General features: G+C 38.7%; 1 protein-coding gene across 1 annotated transcript in view; it reads left to right on the top strand.

The window, feature by feature from the left end:
* PCCA (propionyl-CoA carboxylase subunit alpha) overlaps positions 1–25,350 on the top strand; it is a 285,773-nt gene that overhangs the window by 125,472 nt on the left and 134,951 nt on the right. The window contains exons 17-18 of the mRNA XM_080356435.1: positions 11,943–12,053; positions 21,145–21,247. Coding sequence (XP_080212561.1) covers positions 11,943–12,053; positions 21,145–21,247 — 214 coding nt within the window. The remainder of the gene's footprint in view (positions 1–11,942; positions 12,054–21,144; positions 21,248–25,350) is intronic.

Raw genomic sequence — 25,350 nt, 5'->3', positions numbered from 1 at the left:
CTAAAGAGACTTCATTTTTTTCTCTTTCATTGTTTTTGCTTGAATATTATGAGATAAATATTCAAATTGTTTCCTTAAACTCATAATAATTTTCACAAAATGGTAGCATAATTTGTTATGTTATGGAGGGGGGAAAAAGGCTACTACGCTGTAAGAAATTCAAAGTAGTTGCTGTTTTAGAGCAGTTGAATACATTGATTATGACCAAATAATATCACAATGCAGTATTTGGTTGTATATGTGTGTGTGTGTGTGTATATATATATATATTTATATCTATATATCTAAACTTATTTTGAAGGTAATTGTTTAAGTTTGGGCAAATACAGATAATACAGATGTAGACTGATGATCAGAATGTGTTGCAGCTCTTGCTGACTGACTGCCTAGAAGTAGCTGTTCTGGCTTTTAAAGCAGCAGAGGTGAGTCAACCATGACCACTTTAACTCCTTTTGAGTTTTAGAGGGCAAAGTCATTGTTTGTGTAGGAGAAATCTTTAGATCTTCCTCTGTGTCTTGTGGAAAATAAAAAGGAAAACTCATAGGAGAGGGGAAAAAATGCTTTTTTTTAATCATTTCTTTTCCTAGGGATGACTAGAGAAAGGAGCTGTAATGTGGCAAAAATCTGAGCGTTTGGGGAAGTTATTTTTTTCATTACTAGTCAGTATATTTGAAGAACAAGGGTAGATGGGAAGGAAACTGTTGGAAGATTTGCTTCTGTTGTTCCTTATTTTGGTTGCCGGGCAGGTTGTTCCATAGTTTGAGATGGGAGGAGGACTTGAAACGCTTATTTCATTTCTCCTTGGAATGGCTGGGAGGAAGAGCAGGAGAGACCTTGTATAGCAGACAATCCTATGAGTGTTTCTATAAAACTTGATTTGGCTTTAATGCTGACTGCTGAGTAGTACAGATGCCGTGTCAGACTAGAAAGATATATCTGTCTAGGGGAAAATGACCATGCCTCTACCACGGTGTAGCTGGATAGGTGGTAGGATTAGCCACTGTAAATGAGCTGCATGACTTTGAAGTGGATTTATAGTGGTGCAGCTTGAGCTGTTAGACTATTGCAGTGCAATGTGCTGATGTAAACCCATGCTGTATATCAGCTGAATAAATTTATTTGAGAGGGAAAATTATATCACTATAGCTAGACTGATGTGAGGTGGTATGGGGTTTTTTGTTTTGTTTTTAATGGAGGCAGGCCCCGGATTCAAACTCAGTAGGAATTAATGGTAAATTATGCTAGAAGGATTATAGTTAATGAGGATATTGGAATTGTGTGTGGAGCATGGTCTTTTATAGTGTGCTATAATATGGATGGAACTTGATTGTTTGTTCTTAGGTATTATACACAGATATATAGATACCTACAAAGGATATGACATCTTACATATGAAAATTACTGATTTACATTCTTGATTTTTTTCCAGTCTTTTATTAGTATGCATGTATGCATTTAAGTGTTTGTACCTGATACCTCTGTAGTATTTTACCTGTGAAAAAGCTCATAATCTGTTATAAACATTGAAAGAGGTAATAAATAAATAATAAATATATAATAAATAAACTAGGGGGGGGAAATGCATTTTTAAAAAGTATTACAAAGGACAAACTTTACTTCAGCACAGATTTCAAAAGTAGGTGAATTTCCAGAACACTCTTTTATTTGCCTAGTGTGAATGATACTCGATATGGCAGTTTGTAGAAACAGTCCTATCTGTAATGTTCTGAACTGCATTGACATGTACAGAACTTCTCCTTGTTCAGAGGAGTTGTATTTAGTAAGTTCAAGTAAGCCTAACAGGTGATGCAGAAGTAGTAAAATATTGGTATTTTAAATGGACAAAAATAATTAAACATCAGAAAAGCTAAAGCAGTTTCATGCACTTTTTTTCTATAACGATTGTGTATATTTTTTGCTTCAAAATGGTAGGTGCCATGTAAACCCATATTAAACCACCGTGACCTTATGTGAAAGTGCATTATGTGAAGTCTTGTCCATAACTGAGTTGTTATAAGTGGTAAAAGATATGGAATAGTTATTTACCTAGCTTAGAAGTTACTAGGTTTTATATTTTAATAGTGAGCCTGTACATAACTATTTAGAGATCACCACAGCCTTCCTGAATAGTGTGTTCTGTATTCCTGTTTCCGAAACACCACACAGCCCCTCCCAATTGCCTTGGAAGCAGCTCTTAGGTTCGATTTTGTGTTTTAGAGACAGTGTATTTTTCCCTGTAACGAACAAGTCTGAGCTACAAAGCATTTTAGCTGAGCATTACTAGCTGAAGTCTGTGTGAATTGTACTGATAATGCACACTGTGAGAATTTAGATTTTAAATTCCCGAGAATTGCAACATTTCTGTAAGCAAAAATGCCCGTTCACTCACATAGGGTGGGAATGGGATGGGGTGACTCGGTAGCAGGTCAAGGACCATCTAATGGGTAGCTCAGGGACTGCTAATGGAAGATGGAGTCTTTCCCATCACTTCTGTGTCACCAGTTCAAAGCAGGCAAAAGTTGATAAGGACTTTCAGTCACTAATATTTTGATGGTTGCTTGCTGACCTGCGTGAAATCAGTGGTCTTTACCCAGTTCCTTGAAGACAAATGTCCTCCTGGAACAAATGCCACCGTATAATGTCATTCGTTGCAGTCCCAGCAGAGAATGCAGAGACTGAAGTGGCACAGAGACCCTCCAGGAGGTGACCCATCCAGGCTGGGCTGAGGCATGCTGACAGTGTGAAGTGCAAGGACCTTCTCTGCTGCTCCTTGTCTGCTGGCTGTATGAACAGAAATTCAGTTTCTACTGATGTAGCTTTAGGATATCCAAGAGTTACCTGTTCCCTTTTAGCTCCGTTCTACTTACAGAGAAAAAAATCCTCAGACCACAGTCTTTATGGACGAGGACTCAGTATTACCTGGCCTTGAATCCGTGGTTCAGCTGTTCCTCCTGGTTAAATCTGCCTGATGAAATCATGAATGAAATTAAATTAATTAATTTTTCAAACAATGTAATCTAATACCTGCAAAGAAAGCAGATGTGAAAAATTTGAGTAAATAATATTTTAAGCAGCCAAGACTGCATCGTATAGTACCTGTAATAAAAGTATCTAGATTAAAAGTGCTGAATAAATCAAATAAATGACAATATTTGTGAAAATCTTATGCTCTGAAAATGCCTATTGCCTAAACATTTTGTTACAGTTTTGGGCTGGTGACAACTAAAATAAGAAATCGTACAGCTGGTTTGTTGGTAGATGCTAACAATGTGACTAACTCAAGATAGATTCAGTGTGGTCATGGGTATGTAATCTGCATCTTATTTGCCATGTAGTGTCTACAGTGTTATTAATAGGAGCAGGTAGAAGTCTAGGGTAGCACTTCTTTGAGTGGTGGGTTGGATTAAATGATCTCCTAAGGGCTTTTACAATATAAATTATTCTGATAGGAACCGACTCCTCTCTTGAGAACTGATCTGAAAATCTCAGTTAAGTCTTCTGAATGAGGAAGGATCTAATTAGGTAACATTTTAACCTGTGGATCTTCCAGTATAGTTCAGGTATGGTTAATGTTCGAGGTCTAACCCAGATCTGTCTCAAGCAGATACACTTTTCATTTTATCCAGTGATTACTGGAGAATTTGTGAATACCGGAGAGTTCAAGAGGTCAGTGAAGCATAGAAACACTGGTTGTTGGGATGAGGCATGAGTTGTTTCTTGTGAGCTTGCGTTTCTGTTAGTTCTCTTGTTTTATGCCACTTTTCTTCAGAAACTTAGGGTTTTGTTTCTTCTTTTTTTAATCTGAATAACAGAAATTAGAGTATTGGAAGAGTGCCTTTCAGTGTGTCTAGTATTGTGTCAACATAGCTCGTGATTTCCCTCTTCTCAGTTTCTCTAAGAGTTTAGCATGTGTTTGTCATCTAATTTATGATGCTGAATAATCTGTTCATTTAAAGGCGTATATAAAACCCAATATGAAATTCTGGAAAGTTTGTGCATGAAAATTGCCTTTATTTAAATAAAAGAAATGGGCATGTTTATGCAGCAAGTAGAACCGATTATCAGTTCACCAGAGGTCTGATTGGGCAGATAACTCATATCCTAGAGTGCAGAGATTCCTGTAATCTTTCCTTCAACCTCTGTTTGCTTTTTATCTTCCCTGCTGATTTGAATAGAAAGCAGTAACATGAAATTAACAGTCTTTGTGTAAAGGAAACTGTTACCTGTGGAGATATTGCTTGCTGTGGAGACAGAGGAATATAGTGGACCATTTGGGAGAAAGTGGAAAAAAGAGCATCTGAGGACACAGTAAGCAGCAGATAGATCAAGGAAATAAGGGAGGGTTAAGGGAGCCACTAACCAGGAGGAGATCTTCCAGTATGGAGTAAAACAATCATACAAAAATTTGATTGGAAGAGACCCTCAAGATGATCGAGCCCAACCATTAGCCTAACACTGTCACTAAACCAGCCCCCTAAGAACCTCATCTATATGTCTTTCAAACACCTCCAGGGATGGTGACTCAACCACTGCCCTGGGCAGCCTGTTCCAATGCCTGATAACCCTTTCTGTGAAGAATTGTTTCCTAATATCCAATCTGAATGTTCCCTGGCACAACTTGAGGCCATTTCCTCTTGTTCTGTCACTTGCTACTTGGGAGAAGAAACCAACACCCTCCCTACTACAACCTCCTTTCAGGTAGCTGTAGACAGCGATAAGGTCTCCCCTCAGCCTCCTTTTCTCCAGGCCAAACAGCCCCAGTTCCCTCAGCTGCTCCTCATCAGACTTGTGCTCCAGACCCCTCATCAGTTTCATTGCCCTTCTCTGAACTCTCTTCAGCACCTCAATATCCTTTGTGTAGTGAGGGGCAATCACAGAAAAGGAAACAGTCAAGTGGTAAGTAAGTCTGGTGGATGTTTGAGGTGAACAGGGATGTAGAAGTTAACTCTCCATTATGAATGGAGACCTGCCAGAAAAGTGGCAGCAGAAGCTGTTGTCTTGAGTTTTTGCAGCTGTAAACACACTAATTGGGAGGAAAAAGAGTGATGTGCTTAGTATTGTGGAGAAGGCCTTGGCTATCCAAGAAAATGCATTCAACAAAAGCCCTCCACTTTAGTTTTAATATTTTATAATATATTTCAAACAAATGAGTTGTCGGGTACAAGGGTTTTCCCAATAAACTTTAATTAAATCCAAGCATCATCAATTACTGAATGGTTTTGTCTTTTATATTTTAACTTAAAAGACACTTCTCAATGGTAATGATACTTTTGTAAGTTTTATACTCTTCTATATTCTGATCCTGTGCAGGTACACAAATACGCTCACTGATACTGCGAACAAACTGATATTTGTATGTAAACCAGTTTTGCTGCAGAAAGCGCATAGTGTCTGTTTTTTTAAACAGAATGAAACAGGCCTTATATTCCTGGTTGTCCTTTAAACATGTGCTGCGACATGTTGTACAACCCAGCTGTGGATTCTCCCCTTCGCATAGCTGAGGGTTCAGGGGCTGGGAGTTCTGTAAGTCTCTGCATTCTCTCTGACCCTTTGCAACAGGGACCTGAGGGTTCCTGACTCTGTCGGTGTGGAATCAGAACCCGAAGAAGGGAAAGCAATGTACTCAGTTCAAAACCACTGGAAGAGACTGTTGCGGGGTGCTCAGTAACATCAGCTTGGGGCACAGACACCAGCATGGTGGAAGATTCTTATCCTGTTTCACCTCTTCTTTCTTTCTGAAGCCAGTTGCAGGGCTGGAGGCGGGGGGGAAGTGTGAATGGCAGTTTGGCAGTGGAACCTCGTGGCCTGTAATTTAGGAAGGGTTATGGACCACTGCACTATGGAGGAGAAAGAGGGAAGGGCAATTAAAGCATAGGCTGATCAGGTGAAAGAGGAAGGCAATGCTATTTCGGCAGGAGAAGAACTTTTTTGTTGTCAGATTTATTTTTTTTTTTAAATAATAAAAAAAGAGTTGTGGCCGTGAAAAACTACAAGAAATGCAGTGTGACAGGCTGAGGAGGTGTGGAAAGACAAACGCTGTTATTTCTAGTTATGTCCCTTAGACTTAATGTTGTCTTGCTGTTCTATTCCCCTTTAGAGTAAAGGGGTGGTTGGCGAGAGGGTGATGGCAGGGTGGCCATCCATTTGCTTTCACTTGTTCTTGACAAAGCCTGCTTAACTTCTGCTTTCACTTATTCTACTGATTGAAACATTCGTATGTGTTTGCTAACACCATAAATAATTGACTGTTTAATCTTATTAAGAAGTTTAGAAGTGCATGCAGTACAAAATCTAGTTTCATTTTGAACTATCACAGTATCACAGCATCACAGTATGTTTGGGATTGGAAGGGACCTCAAAAGATCATCTAGTCCAATCCCCCTGCTGGAGCAGGAACGCCTAGGTGAGGTCGCACAGGAACATGTCCAGGTGGGTCTTGAATGTCTCCAGAGAAGGAGACTCCACAACACTTCTAATATTTAGATATTTACTGTAGGATATTAACATATATTATTTGCTTTCCCCCTCTTTTGTTTTCCCCCCCTTTATTCTGGTCTGTGTTCTGTGAGCTCCAGACTTTAATATCTAAAAGAATTAATTTTTAAATAGAAATAGATGCTCATTTTTGATGGTTGGTGGTGTACTGATTCTGTGTGAGAACTTTATATGGATGTTTGTGTAGTAAAATTACAAAGCTATAAAGGCCTTTCTTCTTGCTTTTGGGTTGGCGCTTTGTATATAGATTGCCTACTCTGAAGTGAATTGAAGCAAAACACAGGCTTTGAAAGATAATTAAACAGTTGAATGCTGAAGATTTTAGGCAATATTATGGCAACTTTTGGAATTGCAAACATGGAGGCTAGCTGAGTAGTAATAATGGACTTTCATGTGTTGAAAATGGCATTTTCATAGTCTGTGCAATCAATGATAATATTCTAGTTTTGAGTGGAGAGTGACATAATCAGTGTTTTATAATGCTCAGAGCAGAGCTGGTTTAATTTTTATTTTTATTTTTTTTAATTTTTGGTTAAAGGCATCAACTGAGATGCCTCCTAAACTTCATACCATTTATTCTTATTCAGCATTTAAATTAGTGATAATTTAGCTTTGCTATTTTTGTTTAGAAAGAGAAACCTCTGGTACTGTACTCTATACGTTTTTTTTGCCATCAGTAAGTATGCAGATAAAGTTCTTTCTATTCCACTTTGCACAATCTGAAATTTTCAGCAAGTTAAGTATATTCAACGGCTTATCTACATAGAGGCATGTAGGACTCCAATTAAGTTTACATGGATAAATGCAGATTTGTGTTTGCAGACGTCAAGATGACAGAAGCTTAATACTGTAAAAAGGCTAATCAACACTGAATATGTTTAGCGTCAGTAAATATTTATAGTGAAAACATCGCCTATGGTTTTGTGCCTTGGCATTCCAAGTTCTGATTTTTAGTGAGTAAAAATGTGGTGTGATATCCTGTTCATTAACCTGCTATAAATTTTTTGTTTTCTATAAATTAACTTTATTCTCTTTTTCTTCTTTGTGTTTTCTTGGGAAGACAGGTTAGGAGTTAGGCTGCAGTTTGTAAGTTAATGAAAAATCTGGTATATTTAGGAGTGTTTTAAGGCAGATGTAATCCAGAGAATGAGGAAGAGAAGGAGGCGAGAAAAAGAGGCAGGCAGTATGGGGAGTAATTTCTTCTGATTATAATTTTATTTTTCTTAATGAGGATTTCTTCAAATAGTGGTTTCTAATCAGCTCTGGGGAACAATGTGGTGATTATTTAGTGTGCTGATGCATTCATTAGGCAATAACTGCAATTTAACTGAAAAATTAATTGAACCTCAAGAATACGTGCATGTTACATATAAAGCATACAAATGTATATTTTAAAAAATTCATTTTATCTCGAACTTAAATGCTAGTCCACTCTCTTTTACAAATGTATTCTGGAAAATAGTGTGTCAAAATTGAAATCCAAGAAGTGCATCTTAAATTGAGCTTCTACTGCTGTAATATTGTACAAAGAATACAGCCAAGTGAAATGAAAAAATAGAGGTACAAGGAAAATTGATTAGTTTTTTATTATATTTTGACTTAGAGAAAAGAAAAATATAACTGTAACTGCAGTTCTGCATCAGTCTTAACAGTGTAAAAAAATGATGCTGAAGTGAAATTTTGTTTTCTGGAGGGGAGATAAATTGATATAGTTTAGGATTTTGTTTGTTTGTTGGAAATGTCATGGCTTGTCAGGTTAACAAATGTGATTTTGTTCCTGGCAGACCTGGTGAAGAAAAAAGAAAAATTCCCTGAAAACCACTGCAGCATAAATACAATATACTTCAGTTTAGCATCTAACTTTGCATGAAATAAGCACTGCCTGTTAGCCTCTGTTTGATCCTGGGAGAGTGCGGGGCTGATGTCTGGCCAGTGTTTTGGAAGCAGCAGGTAGCCAGGAGCAAGCTGCTCTAGGGGTCCATATTTCTGTAGCCTCGCAGTTACTCACACACAGATGGAGACCTTATGAACTTTGACAGAGGTCACGCTAAATTGCAAATCTAAAACTTCTAGACTTCTGAAGGATTACACTGGTACTTTTTTTTTTTAAGCCATATGATTGGGAACATCACTAAAGGCATCAACTCAGTTTTGAGAAGTAGATGAACCGTGCGGCCATTGCTCACATAATGATCACGGCGGCTGATAAAGACAGCCTTTCACCATTCTTTAAAGGGAAACAGTTGTGTATTAAATTTTAATTTGCATATGTATAATACATATACTATATTGCTTCTGAAACACCTAGGCTTCTCTGCTCTGTTGAACTTGTTAAAGGAATTTTGGAGTTTAAAACATTGCAGAAAACTGATTTTTCTGGTGCACAGGAGTTGGAAATAATTAAGATACTCACAGTATTTTTTTGATTTCAGGTCTTTTGGGGCAGTCAGTTGAGACACTAAGCTCTGTCATCTGTCATCAGCCATCGTCTCACTAGGGATCTTGTAGCAGTTTAGAAAGAAAAACATGAGATGATCTGGTTACACACTGTAGCGTGTTTAAGTCCTCGATTCAAAGTCAGGGGGCATTGAAGAGCTCCTTTTTGTCTTCTAATTATAGTCCTGAAGCAGTATTTAATAGATGAAAAATCTCTGTGATATTTCAACTTACTATTCTAATGGGAAATTTTGGGTGAAATTTTTATCAGCCAAGGAAAGACTTTGCTTGCTTCAAAGTTGCAGTCATTTAGCATAAGAAGTTCTTACTTTTTTTTTGTTTAGTGGAGATGCAATGTGAGTTTTATTCAGTATTTATGAGATCAGGGTCCATGAATGACTATCTAGGTCACAGGCAGCAAGGAGGCTGGTGCTCTGTTAATCAAATGGTCAATTTTTTATCTTGTCATCATTGAACTGGTTGTGTAATGTGCTTCTTAATGGCTCATGAACTAGTCTTTAAAGCTATGACTTCATGATTCAGTGAGGCTGAGTGTGACTCCATGTGTTGAAAGTGGTTTCAGTGACGGCCACACAGAGAGCCTGAAAATTCACACCAGCAGCAGACTGGAGGGGGAAAAAGCTTTGAAACCGTTTGAACTGGTCTGCATATAAGATAACAAGAATGTTATTCAAGCTTCTAAACTGGAAAAACACAAAGGGAAAAGATGTAGGAGTGCAAAAGAATCTCCTTATGTAGCTACAGCAATTTGCAGTTGCTGTACTGCTGGTGTTTTTGCTTTGGCGAGATCTCAATAGGGGAAAAAAATCCAGATAGCTTAATTTACAGTTGAGAGACCTGAGTTTACGGTGAATCTTATTCATGTTATTTTAAACTAGAGCTGTTAGAAAAAAAATGTGCAAATAACTTTCAGAATTATGTCATCATTGTATTAACCACAATAGCTTGTAAGTAAACATATCTAAAATTGAAGTTCAGAACCTTGTGCTTTAGAAGAGAGGTGGATGCACAGACAAATTTTTACAAGATGAACTGGCTTGTGATGTGCTCTGCATTTTATACTATGGGATGTGCACCTAAGACCTGGAAAATGCAATGTGATTCGGAGTTGCCTGCCGACACTGAGAGGAAAGAATTTGAATTACTTTGTATTTCCTGAAGGCTGAGGCTGGATAACCGCTTCCCTATAGCAGCTTCCTTATTTATCCACGCCTGGAATGGATGCCACAGCCGCAGCCAGCGCTGACAGTTTCTGCTCCTGAATTGCACACCTACTTCAGTGTCTCTTAAGAAATATTGATGTTTATGAGGTAGTGTTATTCTGGTTTAGTCATGTTGGGATTGAACTGTAGTGGCTCTTCAAATTTCCTTCTACAATCTCTTTCCAAAATTGAGAAGACAATTGAGATGAAGTTGGTGTTTTTCTCTTACCTGCATAATCTTAAACTTTTGTTTCGAGACATGACCTGTGTCCTACTCTAAAAAGAGGGAGTATCTTCTCTTTGAAAATTGTTTGGAGTGCAGTAAGCAGAAGATAAGTTAAATTATCTGGGGATTTTTTTCTCAGATTTTTTTGCACCTGTTTTCCTCCCCCAGTTCCTATAAAAACTTATCTGGATTTAATATTTCTGTGAAAATACTTTTTAGTGACCATAATATTCATTGCTAGATTGCAAGTACTTCTGGCAAAGTGCAGTTTAGCATTGCTACTTATTTACACAGCCCTGTTAGATTCAAAGAAAAACAAAGCTTGAAGGGTCGCAGAGAGTCATCTAGTCCCCCTACCTGAACTAAGGTATACCAACTGTATCTGCATCTTGACAGGTGCTTCTTTAATATGTTTTTAAACGTTTTCACTGACTCGAGAATCTTTCTCTAGGCAATCTTTTCCCAATGTTAACTATGCTGAGTACATATTTTGTGCTGACATCTACTCCTGGTTACATTTTTTCCAGCCTATACTGGAAATAGGATATGGTTTATTCCTTTCCTCTTCGAGAAAACAAATTATTCTTTTACTCATCTGTGAGGAAGGGGCGGAGGATGTGCAAATACTGGGCTAAGACTGGCAGCATCCTTTGATCTGTGTAGCTTTAGGTTGCATTTGTTAGAAGTTGTGTGTCTTTGTTGGCACATAAAGCAGGGGAAAAGAAGGGAATGAAAAATACGAAAAAGAAGAAAGACAAGATAGGCTGAGAAGTGGAATGAAAGGAGATGAAGAAATTCAGAAAAAAATCAGGTGGCTATAAGGGCTCTATGATAAGTAATCTGCTAGTTGAAGAATTTTTTTGGAGGAGGAGTGGACTATATGCCAAGCAGGGTCATGGAATGGCGCTAAAGCAGGGACAGGGCATTCAATGAAAGAATTGGCCAGACAAGATTGGATAAAGGTATATATGGAGCAAGCAATGGATGTTCTTGTTTTGTAAGTTCCACAGGAGTCTCTTATGACTTAAAAATGACAAAAATGTTATAATTTTATATGAGAGAATTTTTTGTGCTGTCTTTCATAGCTATGATTGGAGTGTAATGCAGTGGATTTCTTCCCCAGAGGAGCGTGTATATAAAGGTGGCTGGATGACAAGGTGGGCCCCAAGGTTCACTGGAACTGAGCTGGTACTTATGCTCATGACTCATCTGTCATTGCAAGGAGGTGGCTCTGGTCTTGCCTCCATCTGCTAGGATTGAAGCAAAAGTCTCTTGGTTGTGCTTGCTGTCTTAGACTTAACTAGGTGATTGAATTGGGCGCGGTGAAGTGAAAATTTGGAAGGTTTACTTCTTAACTGAACTGACTGTTTAAGGAGGATATAGTGAGGCAGGAGTGGTGCAAAACTGGTAAATCTGTATTGATTACATCAGCACTATGGTCTCTGAGTTGTGGACAAATATTTATTCTACAAAGATAAGAGCTCATATTTTTACAAGTTGTTTCCTACTGTAATTTGTGATAAATATGTTTACCTGATTTTGTATTGATGTTTTGTTTTCAGGTGTGGCTCACAATATTTCTTTACTACGAGAAGTGATCACCCATCCACGCTTTGTTCAGGGAGACATCAGCACTAAATTCCTTCCTGAAGTCTATCCCGATGGTTTTAAAGGTTTGTTCTGTTTGAAAATGTGTTTTTCTTGAGAGGCATTGTTTCTGATTATTATTCCTTTATATTTATAGACTGACATGTTCCCCAATCAGTCTTTACTTTTTTTTTTCCCTCAAATGTATCTGTGGATACCTGCAATTAAAGTTTTTAAATAACACACAGTATAATTGAAACAGGTACTTTCTTTACTTTCAAGAGACAAAAGACTTTCTTCTAGTGACAAAATAGTAAATGAAGTACATCCAAAGTCAAGAAAGACAATTTGTAGGTGATATGAAATATGTAAAATAAACATCAGTTCAGCTCTAGCCTGCTATTGTGCTTCGTTACAGACAGTGCTCCTGTTGTTAACTGAAGATTTCTCTTCACTCAACACTATTGCTTTTCCAGGACTTCGTGTAGCATCTTTAGAATCGCCTTTTCACACCCTTTATATTCAATGTATCATTGTCTGGAGGATCTGGCATTTATCAGAGTATTTTGGGAACCCGGTCTCAATACTCATTATACACAGTAATGGGCATCACCTTGAAATTATTAACTCATACACTAGTTTAACATAAACACAAAGGCAAATGTTTCTGTACAACATCCCAAATAACTCGGTTTCAAAAATATATGACAATAGTTGGTAGAGAAATATAACTAAACAAATAGACTGGTTTCCTTTCACAAGGATCAAATTCTAAAAGGTTGTATTTTTTCTCAGCCAATCTGCTGTAGAAGCTTTCTTGACCTGTGTGGTCAGAGGCTCACACCTCAGCTGGCATTCATCAGGAAGAACCTCTTCCTTATTTAAAAAAAAAAAAGAAAGATATTGTTTATAGCTCATCATTCATGGGTCTTTTATGAGTCCCATGGAGATTCTTTTCTCCCCCATTAATCATTAATCCAATGTGGCAGAATCCTGATCTCCCTTTGGAGATAACACTGCCAGATTGGCAGTCACTGGACATGACTGGCACCTTGCCAAATTCTGGTCTCATTAAGGAGCAGAACAGATTTTTCTTACCTCAGGACTCAGTGCGTGAGTTTGGTGCAAAGAATATTTGTCCACAGAACTACTTTATATCATGATGTAATTGGCAACCCAGTGGGATACAGATGTACATGTGGGATTAATGCATCCAGCTTTTTGTTGGCTCCTGGCTGCAACCAAAACAATGGGAGTTAGTTATGTTGGGTGGCAGTAAGCTTGTGAAGGTTGAAGGTCAAATGTTCCTTTATCCTCTTTGCTAAGGTGTAGTGAACAAGTCTACAGGTAACTCACCTGGCTTTCATCCAGCAGACACTTGAGGGTACTTTGATCTTCTCTGAAGGCTCAGTGCTGCTGGTTAGCTGCTCTGTCTCACTTCTTGACACTTTCACATGAAATCCCATGTCCTGTCTCTTTGATGGTTTTGGGACTTCTCAGTCTTTTTCCTGAGTGGATTCAGTTCCCTTAAACCACCAGAAAACTGCATTTTTAAATTGCAGCTGCTTTTGTTCGGGTAGTTTTTTCAGAGTTCTTGGGTTGTAGCAGCTCATGAAGGAATCTGGTGAACTTCAGCAGACGTGCAAAGTGAGTGGTGGGCTAGGAATGGGGAGAAGGGAATGGAGCAGGAAGGCAAGGATGCAAGATGTTAGGTTTATACCATGTTGTGAAAAGGCAGCCTCACCTGACACACAACTGGGAACAATAAAAACATAAACCATTATAGCCTTGTGTGTTTGTTGGGGCCCTTGGTACTTGTGAGAAGCTGGGACAGGTTTTGTGGACACTGCTCCATATTTTTGACTATGGAAAGGCACTTTGGTCTTTTCTTTTTCTCATTTTAATATTTTATACTGCAATGTTTGCTTATATATAATCAGTTCATTACTTGTAGGTCCACAAATTGCAGGATGGTAAGAAATTTGTTTTGGGGTCACCTGAGTTGAACTGTCTGTGCACGTGTTTGTGTGCACATAGACACTGATGCAAACAGCTGATTAGTGTTGTAGTCTGTGGTAAACAGCAATATTGTATTAATAGGGTCTTAAAGATAAGCTTTTGCTCTAGAAACCAAAAGACACAGAAAGAGATACTGTGACACTTCATAACAGAAACTAATGAATGGGATGTGTGAAATGACTAGGCTTTGTTTCTGCTGTATGAAAAGCCTCCCACTTTTCCTTCCATATGTCAAATAGAAGCACACATTAGCCTTCTTAATGATAAAAAGTAGGTATTATTATTAAAAAGCATTTGTATTTCAAGTCAAGAGTACTTATTCACAAATACCGATTCAAAGGTCACTGAGGTAATTTAGAACCTTTTTTATGTAGTTTGCTCTGGATCAGACACTTCTGTCTTAAAAAAAACCCCAGCAAGTTCAATTAGAGGACAGTTTTTAAACTATCTGTTGAAAAATATTTATGCAAATGCAAAGATGCTAATGGGAACTGTTGTAAGGGTCATGGGTGGATGATGAGTAGAAGCTCAGCAAGAGAAACAAAGGCAAATTCACTTATGCAATGTAAGTCCCCTACTCACTTCCACCAACCTTTTTAAACAAATACCCAGGGTAGGCTTTGCTAGGAGAAGTTGACAATTAAGTAGCTTTATCTATCTTACTATTGTTTATAAAAGACACGTAGCTGTATGAAAAGATCTAGGATGATCTGAAAATTTAGAGAAATGTGTAGTCAAAGTGGATTTGGAAATACTTAGAAATATGTGCCATTGTTAACAGTAGAAATCCATATCAGGAGCGTTTTAAATTTGGAAAACTTAAGAAATAAAAAGAAATTCAATGAAGATGCAGGCTCTAGTAATGCCTGAGCACAATACAGTGTGTTTCTTCTGTAAACTACATGGTTGCCACTGTTGGTTTACATTGATGGCAAGCAGTGAAAGTCAGCGATGTTCTTTCTGGTGACTGCATGAACTACTGGCACATTTCTCTTATGTGCTTTTTTTTTTCAAATATAAATATTAACTTTAGTCTTACTTAAGAATAAAATAAGAGATGCTTTGTTTTCCAGTCTCATTTTCAAGGGTTTCATTGTAAGTCGTTTCTTAGAAGGCTTTTATTGTAAGTTAAGAAAAAATTAATTATTAGAAATATATTGGTAGCTTTTCCATTAACCTGTGATGCCCACTTTGAATTACATCTAGAACAGGCACATTTAGTAATTCTTGTGATGAGTGTTTAACTCTTTTTAATCCTTCCATTAACAAAACCACTGTGGTTATTGCAAGTTATTTTAAAATATCGCTGTGCTGAAACTAAGCTTGCTCAAGGTACGATCAGTGTGGGAAAACAGCTGCTGCTGTACCCTTTTGTGGTCTGTACGAGGGATGGATGCTGGAACAGCGGCTGACAACGGGTCATCTGGAGCAGGTTATTGCTCTGAGCACACACACATGTTTTGGGAAGAGAGTGGGTCCGGGGGGTGGGTGCAGCAACACCGCTTAGGTCAAATGATACAAATACAACTGGTTTAGAGTGGCCTCCAGGCACTTTGCTCACAAAATAAAAATGTTTGCCGAGAAGCAGGCGTAGCTCATACTATAAATAGAGTATTGTGGGATGAATTGTCCTCCTATAGCTTCCAAGCAGCCTGGGATGCCTCTGTACTTCCTAACCTGCCTGGTGAGAAAGGGGTATGCTACCTATTAGCCCTGTTTTGTAGGCACAAAAAGTATCTCTATTTTCACAAAGATCTAAGAGGAATCCTTGACAAAGAACAAATTAAACTCAAGGATCCTTGGGTTATTATCCTATCCATTGGATAATTCTTTGTGGTTCATTTTGTTTCACAGTTAATCCATCTTTTCCTGGATATCTGTCTGAATGCTGAGAACTTTTTTTTGTTAATGGTCACTCTTCCTGGTTATTAAATGACATCCCAAATGCTTGGTCATTCTCTTTGGGAGAGACAACATGTGTAAATGAGAAGTGAGATGTTTTCCAAGAGGTTGTCACAAAAGCCATACCGAAAACACAGGGAAAAAGGAAAAAGAATCTTTTACTTGGCCCTCTTGTAGCATGTTTCCCTCATGCGAGTGGAGAGGAAGAGTGGAAGTTCTGATGGCCAGTCCTTTGTGTTAACCAATTTCTAATAGAGAAGGGAAGAAAGAGGAAACGCCTCTCTCTCCTGCAGTTGTGTATTGGCTCCGGAGAGTGTGAATATGGTGAAGGTTTTTAGATACATTGTGTTTGTTCTAATTGTAAAGGTTGAAGGGACTGATTACTTGACTTTACTCAACACTTATTAAGCCACTCCTGGAATACTGTGTCTAGTTTGAACCCCATTGTGAATGTAAGAAAGATGTAAATAAATGTCAATAAGTCTAGTGAAGAGCCACCAGGGTTGTGGTGGGGTTGGAACGGAGGACCTGTGAGGAGAGGCTGGGAGAACCAGGCTTGTTTAGGCTGGAACCAAAAAGCTTAGGGTGGACATAATGACAGCCTTCTCATACCTCCAAGCGGGTTCCCCAGAAGACAGAGCCAGGCTCTTCAGTGCGGTACACATAAATTGGAGATTTTGAAGACCTAACTGCACAAATTTCTGAGCAGCACCGTCTCAATTTGATGTTAAGATTACTCAGTGTGGAGGAGGGTCACACTGAATAAACTAAACACCTCACAAGGTCCCTTCAACCTTGGTCATTCCATGATTGCTATCAATGAAAGCACTTTTTCAGGTGAATTAGGACTGTAGTTATGGCTTTAAATTTCAGTCTGGAGACTTTTGTTATTAATCGGAGGGAGAAACGCAGCTTCCCCTGGCTGTGTTACCATTAGAAGGAAGAGGATGGTTGCTGTTAATTCTATTCATCTGCTTCACACTGGAATCTAATCTTTGTCTTCATATTATGAAGCTACTGGATTATAAAAATTGACTTAACCAGATGGCTTACTTGACTTTCTTCTTTCTGACAGGTGAAGCCAAGAAATGTTTCTTGGTCTGTCACTAATCCCTTTATAATTCAAAATAGTAGAGGTTTCCTTTCTTTGTGCTACAGCATCCATCTTAGAAGTGATCGCGAGCTCTGTGAGAGGTTGAGGTCGCATACACAGACAATATTGTCTCTTTTACCATGACCTTCTGGGTGGAACAAGTCTCTGCTGAAATTTCGGAAGAAATTAAAACCTCTCATAACACACAACTTCGTTTACTCTCTCAGCCTACTTGGTATACCTACCATCTGTAATGGTCAATGTGGAAATCCATTGAGGAAAAACTCAAGCCAAAACAGAACCTAGGAATGAGATAAACATTGCCTCCAGTAGTGTGGATCTGAATTATGCATTGTACTTTCTGTCTTACCTATTTTGCTTTTAATTTTTATTCTTCCCAATCAGAAAAAAGTCACTTTTCAAGTATTAAGTAACAGACCCAGGCAGATCACCAGGGCTATTGTGTTTGTGGTGGTGTGGGGGTTTTTTTTGTTCTTTTTTTCTGTTGTCCTGTAATTGATAGTAGGAAACACATTTCTAGGACAAAATGCAAATGAGGCTGTTATGGGAAAAGTGACCTTTTATGTAATTTAATTTGAAGTTGGTTATGTAAAGTAATTGCATGAACCTTTTTGACTCAGCTTGGGGGATACTGGGATAATATTGATTTAAGCAATCATAACATCAGGGGAATGAGAAAAACTTTCTCCTTGTCTTCCTTCCGACCAGGGTTCTGTCATTTAGTAGTAATAGATGTGTGCGGTCTAGTTTTAAATAACATGAACAACAGTGCTTCCACTCCTTCAGTTGTGACTTAATTTTATGGCTATTAATCCTGTTTTACATTCTCCTTATATAATTCTGTTCACTGATGATAGTGAGGATGCAGAAATACATCCCAGGTTGAGCAGAGAGATTTAGGAGCTAATTTACATTTTATGGTGAAGATGAAATCTCCATGTAGCCCAGAGGTCTGCAGTGATGAGGGCAGGAAAGAGGAATGACAGAACTTCCCATGTTGGAAGTTGAGGAGCCTTTGCTACTTACTTGTTTCACTCCCTATCAAGGCAGCACTTTGACAAATACCCCACAGGTAGCTTTGTTACTTTTCAGTTCAATCTTTTGCATGGAGAACATGAAAGGCTGCGTTATTACATCTTTATTGTTGGTGAATATTAACTTATACCTCCAGACATCCAATTAAGATCCTGAGAGGAAGCTTGTAAGGTGAAATAAGACTAGAAGTGAAACAAAGGTATCGCTATTTGGTACATTTGTGTATTTCCAAATAGACTAATGTAATTGAAAGTTTACCTTTAAAAACAGCTTAAAATGCTGCTGAGCCTAGAAGCAAAGCAAGAGCAGAAGGCAAGGGAAATGTGGCTGGAGTTCAGAGGCTAAGGTTGTGTAATAAATTGCCATCCTTAGGAAGCAGCCTTTCATCAAGCTTCTGAAGTGTGCCTCCAAAGTTATGCTAAGGACATTCTGTGGTAGGACTGTATCTTTATTGCCAAAGACCAAAACCTAGTTTTAGGATGTTCTTGTTAACAGTCTCTATTACCTCTGAGACTTAGGAAAATAAGTGCAAATCGCCCACACTGGATACTACAGTCATAAAGGGTTTTCTGCTTGGCATGTCTGTGCCACAACTAATGCAAATAGTGACAAATAGAGAAAGTGGATAGACATTTTTTTTCACCATTTCATCTTCACCACAATGAAGAGGTGAATGTAACTCTTGATCGGTTGTTAACCTGTTTCAAATTATTGACCTTTGTTCACTGTTTGGAGTTTGATTTTTATCGAAGATGCAGGGAGAAAAGAGTTTTTGCAGCACAGCAAGTGCAAAAGCAGTTATTGATTTCATCCAAGATGAAGGTCATGCAATAAAACCTTCAAATTGGGATCTTTCTAGTTTTACCTTGTTTCTTTTTATGAGATGATTGTACTGGTGTGTGTTGGAGCAGATGGGAACATGCAGTTTTGGTCACCTGGACTTGTCATGGGTGTTAGGCAGGGTCACTGAAACGCAAAGGTTTTAGGATGGATGTCCTGAAGTATCTTTAACTGAGACATGTAAACAAATGACGAATTTTAGGTACAACATTTTGTAAAAATGACTGCAGAGCTTCTTCACTGTGTGTAAACAACTGGAAAACTGGCACATTTCAGAGCCAGATAGTTGATGTTATTGCATTGTATAATTATATAAGGCTTATATACACATGTATGCGTGTTTGTATATATACACAAATAGTATAAAAGTTCAACATTTTTGACTTTTGCTTTGCAATCAGTTTTTCTAGTAACTGGCAAAGGAAAGATCAAGTTTGTTTCTCAAGCTATTTCCTCAACCTTTAAACATTCGCATTTCTGCACACTTTTGTTAAAGCAAAGGCAGTTTCCATTTCAAGGCAGATAAAAAACAATAAACGCTGAGTGAAGGAAGTTGCAGTAATCTTTAGCCAGAATATGTTAATGTGGACTACATTAAATATAAATTGATGCATATCTGCTGGCTTTTGTTATTTTTAAGTTTACATTTTTTGGCCTGTGACAGCTCTTTTGTGTTATGAGCTGGAACTGTAATGAGTGTGTTTCCATCAGTGTGGTGTGATTGCGTTGCTAAAGTGGACTTTACGCAGCCTCTTTATGAATCTGTATTTAATGTGCCCAGTGGAAGGATGGGTCCTGTGCAGAAGACAGCCTGTTTTGAAGTTGTGCACTTGTTACTGTAATGTCCCCTCCAGGCCTTTTCAAAGGTCTCCCTTCTCAGTTTTCCTGAGGACTGGGTTGGTCTCGCTTTGTTACTGATAGGAATTGTCACTCAATACTGACCAGTATTGGGGAGCGTGAGTTAACGTGACATGCAGTAGTGCTGTGGCGGTGTGAGAGTGGATGGGTATAAGGGACCTGTGTGTTTCTGGGCTGCAGGACTGGAAGCAAACGTGCCCCCCTGGGCAGAGCTGCTCAGAGAGATGCAGCCTTCCCAACCCCTACCCCACCGCTTCCCCCAGCCCTTCATGTGAATCCGTACTTGCCATGGCTGGTGGCATTTGACGTGATATGTACACCTGAAGATCTGCTGAGGCAGACAGCAGCTGTTAAACCTGCATTCAGCTAAATCTTTCAGTTATACCTTTATATATTTTTTTAAACTATAGTTGTTACCTTTTCCTCTCTTTTAGCTTTTAAAACACCCTTGCTTTCATCTGTGTGAAATCTCTCTCCTGAGGATGAAGTTTGCCTTTCTCTCCATGACAATTCATCTCTGTACTTCATGTCCTCTTCCATGTCAACGTCCTGCCTCTGCCTTATGGACCGACTACTTGTCCTTTTGCTCCCTCTCACATGAGTCTTGACTGTTCTGCTTCTCTGGTGACATGGCCACCTATTTGCCAGCTTCTTATACAAAATCTGTGTTGTGCGGTTTCTGACTCAAAGGTTCTGACCAGCAAAGTTCTGTTGCAATGCTCTGTCTTTTAGCCTGCTGAATGGACGGTTGAATTTCAAATTAACTTCACTTTCTTCCTTCAGATTGTGGGCTACTTTGATCCATTTTCTGTTTCTGAAGTGCCAAACATGACTTTGACTCCATTACTCACAAACTAATCATTATGCAAACTTCACTAAGTGACCCAGGGCTGACAAGTAGTTTTATTCACATTTATTTCTAGGGTTTATATTGTTGTGTTATCCCTTTTGCCTGGAAGATCTGTAGCCTTTGCAAGGTAAAGTAGGGAGAAAGAATGCTGTATATTTTGAGTTAAGTTCTAATGTACAGATGGATTCCTTACCAGCATGAGGCACAATATGTCAACTAGTGACATTTTGGTAACAAAAACAAGATGCTTGTAGCGTCATTCAGATTTTTTTTCTTTGAGTTGTCAAATTGTTTTTAACAGAGATACCTGCAGGAAGCAGAACCCTAAATTACTCCCCCGTGACACTGTGTTAGCAGTAGGGCTGATCTGTATGAAAACATGCAATTTAAACCCTGAAACTCAGAGTGTCTGCTATGCTGAGCCTCATCTTAATTTAGGGGAAAAAATGTAGGTTTCATGTGTAAGGACTGAACAATGTCTTCACTGGTAGTTGTTATGTTTTCAGTCTGTGTTGATCTCTGGTATCTAATTTTTTTTCAACTGCTTTTTGAAAACTAGGACACAAGTTGACAGATCTTGAAAGAAGAGAACTACTGGCAACAGCAGCGTCTTTGTATGTGACTGAACAACTGAGATCACAGAGATTTCTAGGGACTCAGAGGTAAGTTCATTTCTAGGAACTCAGATGTGCTGATGTGTTTTGTTAATGGCATCTTCTCATGCACGAGAGACACTGGTGAGAAACTGCATGGTTTCTTAATATAGTCTGTTTTTTCTAAATTCGAATGAGCTGCAGCTTACATTTCCCTACTCAGATAAGTCATACATGATTATTTTTATTCTACATATTAGCAAACTAATAGGCACAAAAATGTGTTACAAGGCAGTACAATAATTAATGCACATCAGGAGTTTCATTAATGCAAAATGTTGCTGCATTAGTGACTAACCACAAATTGAGCATCACAAATTTCCCGTGTGCCCATTTGAAGCGATCTAAGCACTTTGGGATAATATGAATATTCAGCTACAGAGCTTTAAAATATTGTGGCTTCATGAGTAATTTGCTACCTTGATGAAGAGCCTTAATAGTTTCCAGTCTAATTCTGAAAACACTTTCTGACTGATAAATGCTGGAAGAGTCAACACCTTGCTTTAAGTGGGTTTTTTTTTTTTGGTGCTTTTGTTCCCCCACTCCATCATTCTTTTGTATAGTAGTTGCTAGTAACCTAGGTAGGTACTGTTAATTGGCCACGCATTACAGAACCTAGTGTCAAAATACTAATTAACTTCTTCAGCTTATTGGAACAGTACACTTTTTTCCTCTAGGATGTGTCTAGCTTTCATTGTCATCTGGCCCATCATTGTCAAGGCCTTGAGACCTTCTATTACAATGACTGAATTTGAGAAACTTGTTTAGGTAGTTGGGGTTCGCAGTGGTTGCACACAGTGAATCCTGACTTCAGCATGACTCTTCTTGCCTCGCATTCTTGAATGTAGTTGTGTGTGTTTGTGTGAGGGAGAAGTCAGAATGCAGGACAGGCATTATTCACATTCCATGCCAGTGGTTTGACAGTGTATTCTATTACTGATTTTACAGTGGTCAGGAATAAATCAAATGTGGTTTCAAGAAGTCTTTATTTTTATTTGTACCCACAAAGATAAATAGTACCATATGGTGTTTAAAAAAAAAAAAAGAAGAGACACTTAGGGCAAGCATAACGGCTTTGTAATATATAGCATATGTAGGGCAAGGTCACTGCTTGCCTTATGCACCTATAGGGGAAAGTAAAGCACCTTTTTATTTCCTTCCATGAGTTACATCCTCCATAGCAAACCGCATAAGGAGAAGAACAGAAAACGAAAGGCCACTGTTCATTAAGTAAAAGACAAGTGAGGGAAAATGAAGAGGAGCCTTCGTAGAGGTTTTTACTGGCCAGCATGGTAGTCTGGTACTACTATAGGGAAGTGATGGATTACTTTGTACTTAGAGTAAGGACAGGAATTGATGATTTAAGTAGTGGTTCTCAAACTGCTATTGCATTCCCTGCTCTGATTTGAAATTTTTTTTCTTAAACCTGTAAAATGTTCTTACTTGGTAAAAAGAAAAGGAATCCAATTTTTGAAGAATCTTTGATCTTTTCTTTATATTGCAAGTATTTTCTTTAAGTACCAAGTGTCTATATATCTTAATAGAAAAGACTTACACAACTATTTTAACTGAGAAATCCAATATGTAAACCAGGTCTTGCACTGAGCAATCAGGTGTGGTGATTCATCTCTTTTTGTGCTGCATCAGGGAAAGAAATACACCCCTGCTTTGAAAACACGTAGCTTATTTTTGAAGTCCTAGCCTAACACTCTCACATATATTCCTTCAGCGTGAGCAGAGAAGGCAGCAGAGTCTGACCACATGAAATTTGTAAGACTAGATTAAGGTCTGACTCTTCAGATTTTAAATGGTGAAGCTAATAAATCTTTACTGTGCAGGGAAGATCACTTTCTCTTCCCATGATGGGGTGTACTTATGTTCAGCTCAGCTTTCAAAAGGTGGTCTTTTCTGTCTGTTGAGGCATATGCAGATCTGGAATGAATCCCTCAGAAGCTGAGCCTTAACATTTTCTCCAAGTGGTGGCTGAGTGTAGTTCTTATTGAATAGGTCATAGTTTCAATGCACATGTATTGTTAGATCTCTTTGTTTTAATGACAGTAAAGCTGCCTGTTTGAGGCCAAGTAAGGACAAGGTAATGCAAAAATACTGGTAAGTAACTTCTGAAGAAAACCAAACCTGATGATGATATCCTTTCCCCAAAATCATGCAGCTCCTTCAGAGGACAAGTCAAAGAAACAAAGGCAGAATGAGGTCAAAGAATTGTGCAGTGTCCTGGACAGTGTTCTCCATTCCTTGGAGCAGCCAGTGCACTCCTTCTAGAGGGGACTGAGGACCATGGAGCAAACAAGTTACCTCAGTCCCATCAGGGTTCCTTCACAGCATGTCCTTAACTTACCCAAACTGCATCTGACTTGTTTTTGAAGGTGTTCCATGTCACGGGTACATTTTAGGGAGCAGGACTCTGGCCACGGAAAGCACATCTTTATTGGTATGGTTGCAATCTGTTTGAAAATATATTAGTAAGCAAAAAGTGCAGAGTAGGAACTGGCAACAAATCAAAAAGGCCAGTTGTAATCTTGGATGCGGTTCACAGTGGCAGAATTGGGTGTTTGGAGTCTCTGTGAATTTTAAATCCATGTTGGAGGATGTAAGCAGAATAGACAGACTGCACACTCCAAAGTTGATCCATAACATTCTCCTAATGGTTTGGAAAAGTACATCAACATGTTGATCATCCTCTTCAGAATTCCAGCTCTCTGGCACTACATATGGTGACAGCATTTTTTTCTTTCTTGCACTGAAATCAATTGAGGAATTTTTGTGTAAGGAGTTGCACTGAAAAGTAGTATTCTGAAATCATGCATTGTTTCTTCTGAATTTGTCACAGCTGCGAAATAGACAGTTTTCTGCTGAACTTCAGTTATATGCTTGTCTTAGGTTTTCGTTTGTTTTCTTTTCCCTTTTGGGAGCTCTATTTATAATATGCATTCTTTTCACAACTGTAGGGGTATTCTGAGTTGCCCTTTTTCCCCATGATTTATTCAGCCCAAGCTCAGGATTTTTATTCTACTCAGACACATAGAAAGAACCACACTTGGAAGTCTTCACAGAAGCTCCACCTTTCACTGGCAGGGCTACTGAGACTGTCATCAGGCGAAATGCAGCTGAGCCAGATGAAGGAATCGTTGTCCTAGCCGCCTCCTCCCTTGGTCTCTGCCTTTTTCCTCCTCCTCCTCCCCCAGGTACGCAGGCGTGATTTTGTGTGTAGTTGCTTTCTACCAGGCTTCTGGTAAAATGACTCGTATTAGTGTAGAAGGAGTTTAATAATACTTAACTTCAGACCATTCTGACAGAACCAGGTTAAGTACTCATGACAAGTGAAATTATTCTGGAAGAGCTACAAGAGTTGGAACGTGTAAAAGGTGAGCAGAGGGTGGCTCACAACAGGGATGCAGAGGTGGGCATGTGCCACAGATCTGACTAGTGGCAGCCTCATGAGAGGGGTTCTCCTCTACAGCCAATGATGTTTGCAGGGATGTGACTGGGAAATATGTATTTTTCAGTCCCCTGGGTGACCGAATCATTGACTGTAAGGTTTTTGCTGGAATGTGTTGTGACAGTCAGCGAGCTATTGTCTCATTAGGATCAAACACCCAACTTTGTTCAGCTAGTTTCAATTAGACGTGACCCGTATGGTGGGTTCTTTGTTGCAGGAGTTGGTGTGGCATTGAGGTTAATACAGGCCCCAAGCCGAAGGCTGGCTTGCCTTTCCTGTGTTAGAATAAATTGTGTTATGGTTTGGGTGGAGTACCCACAGGTGAGTTTCCACTGTCTGCGTTGCTTTGTAGCCCTGGCCTCACCAACAGTCTCCAAGGATTAATTTGCCAGCGGTCAGCTGGAACAGCTGCTGGAGACCTGTGCATATTCAAAGTTACAGGAATATAGACATTTACTTTTGTTATGCAATCGAATATTTAGAGCATTTACTGTGCTTTTATTTAACCAGTTTTCTTGGGGAAAACGTTGCTGTGTATTTTTTTTTTTTCTTTTTTTTTTCTTTTTTTTTAAAGATGATTAGCTAATGAAAATGCTTAGTATTTTGTGAGCCAGATACTAATGTGAATATTTCACTGTGATATCCAGATAATAGG

Source organism: Nesoenas mayeri (genome assembly GCF_963082525.1).
Source record: "Nesoenas mayeri genome assembly, chromosome: 1".
NCBI classification, from domain to species: domain Eukaryota; kingdom Metazoa; phylum Chordata; class Aves; order Columbiformes; family Columbidae; genus Nesoenas; species Nesoenas mayeri.
Note: the sequence above shows the minus strand (reverse complement) of the source record. Positions and strands in the feature narration are given on the sequence as shown.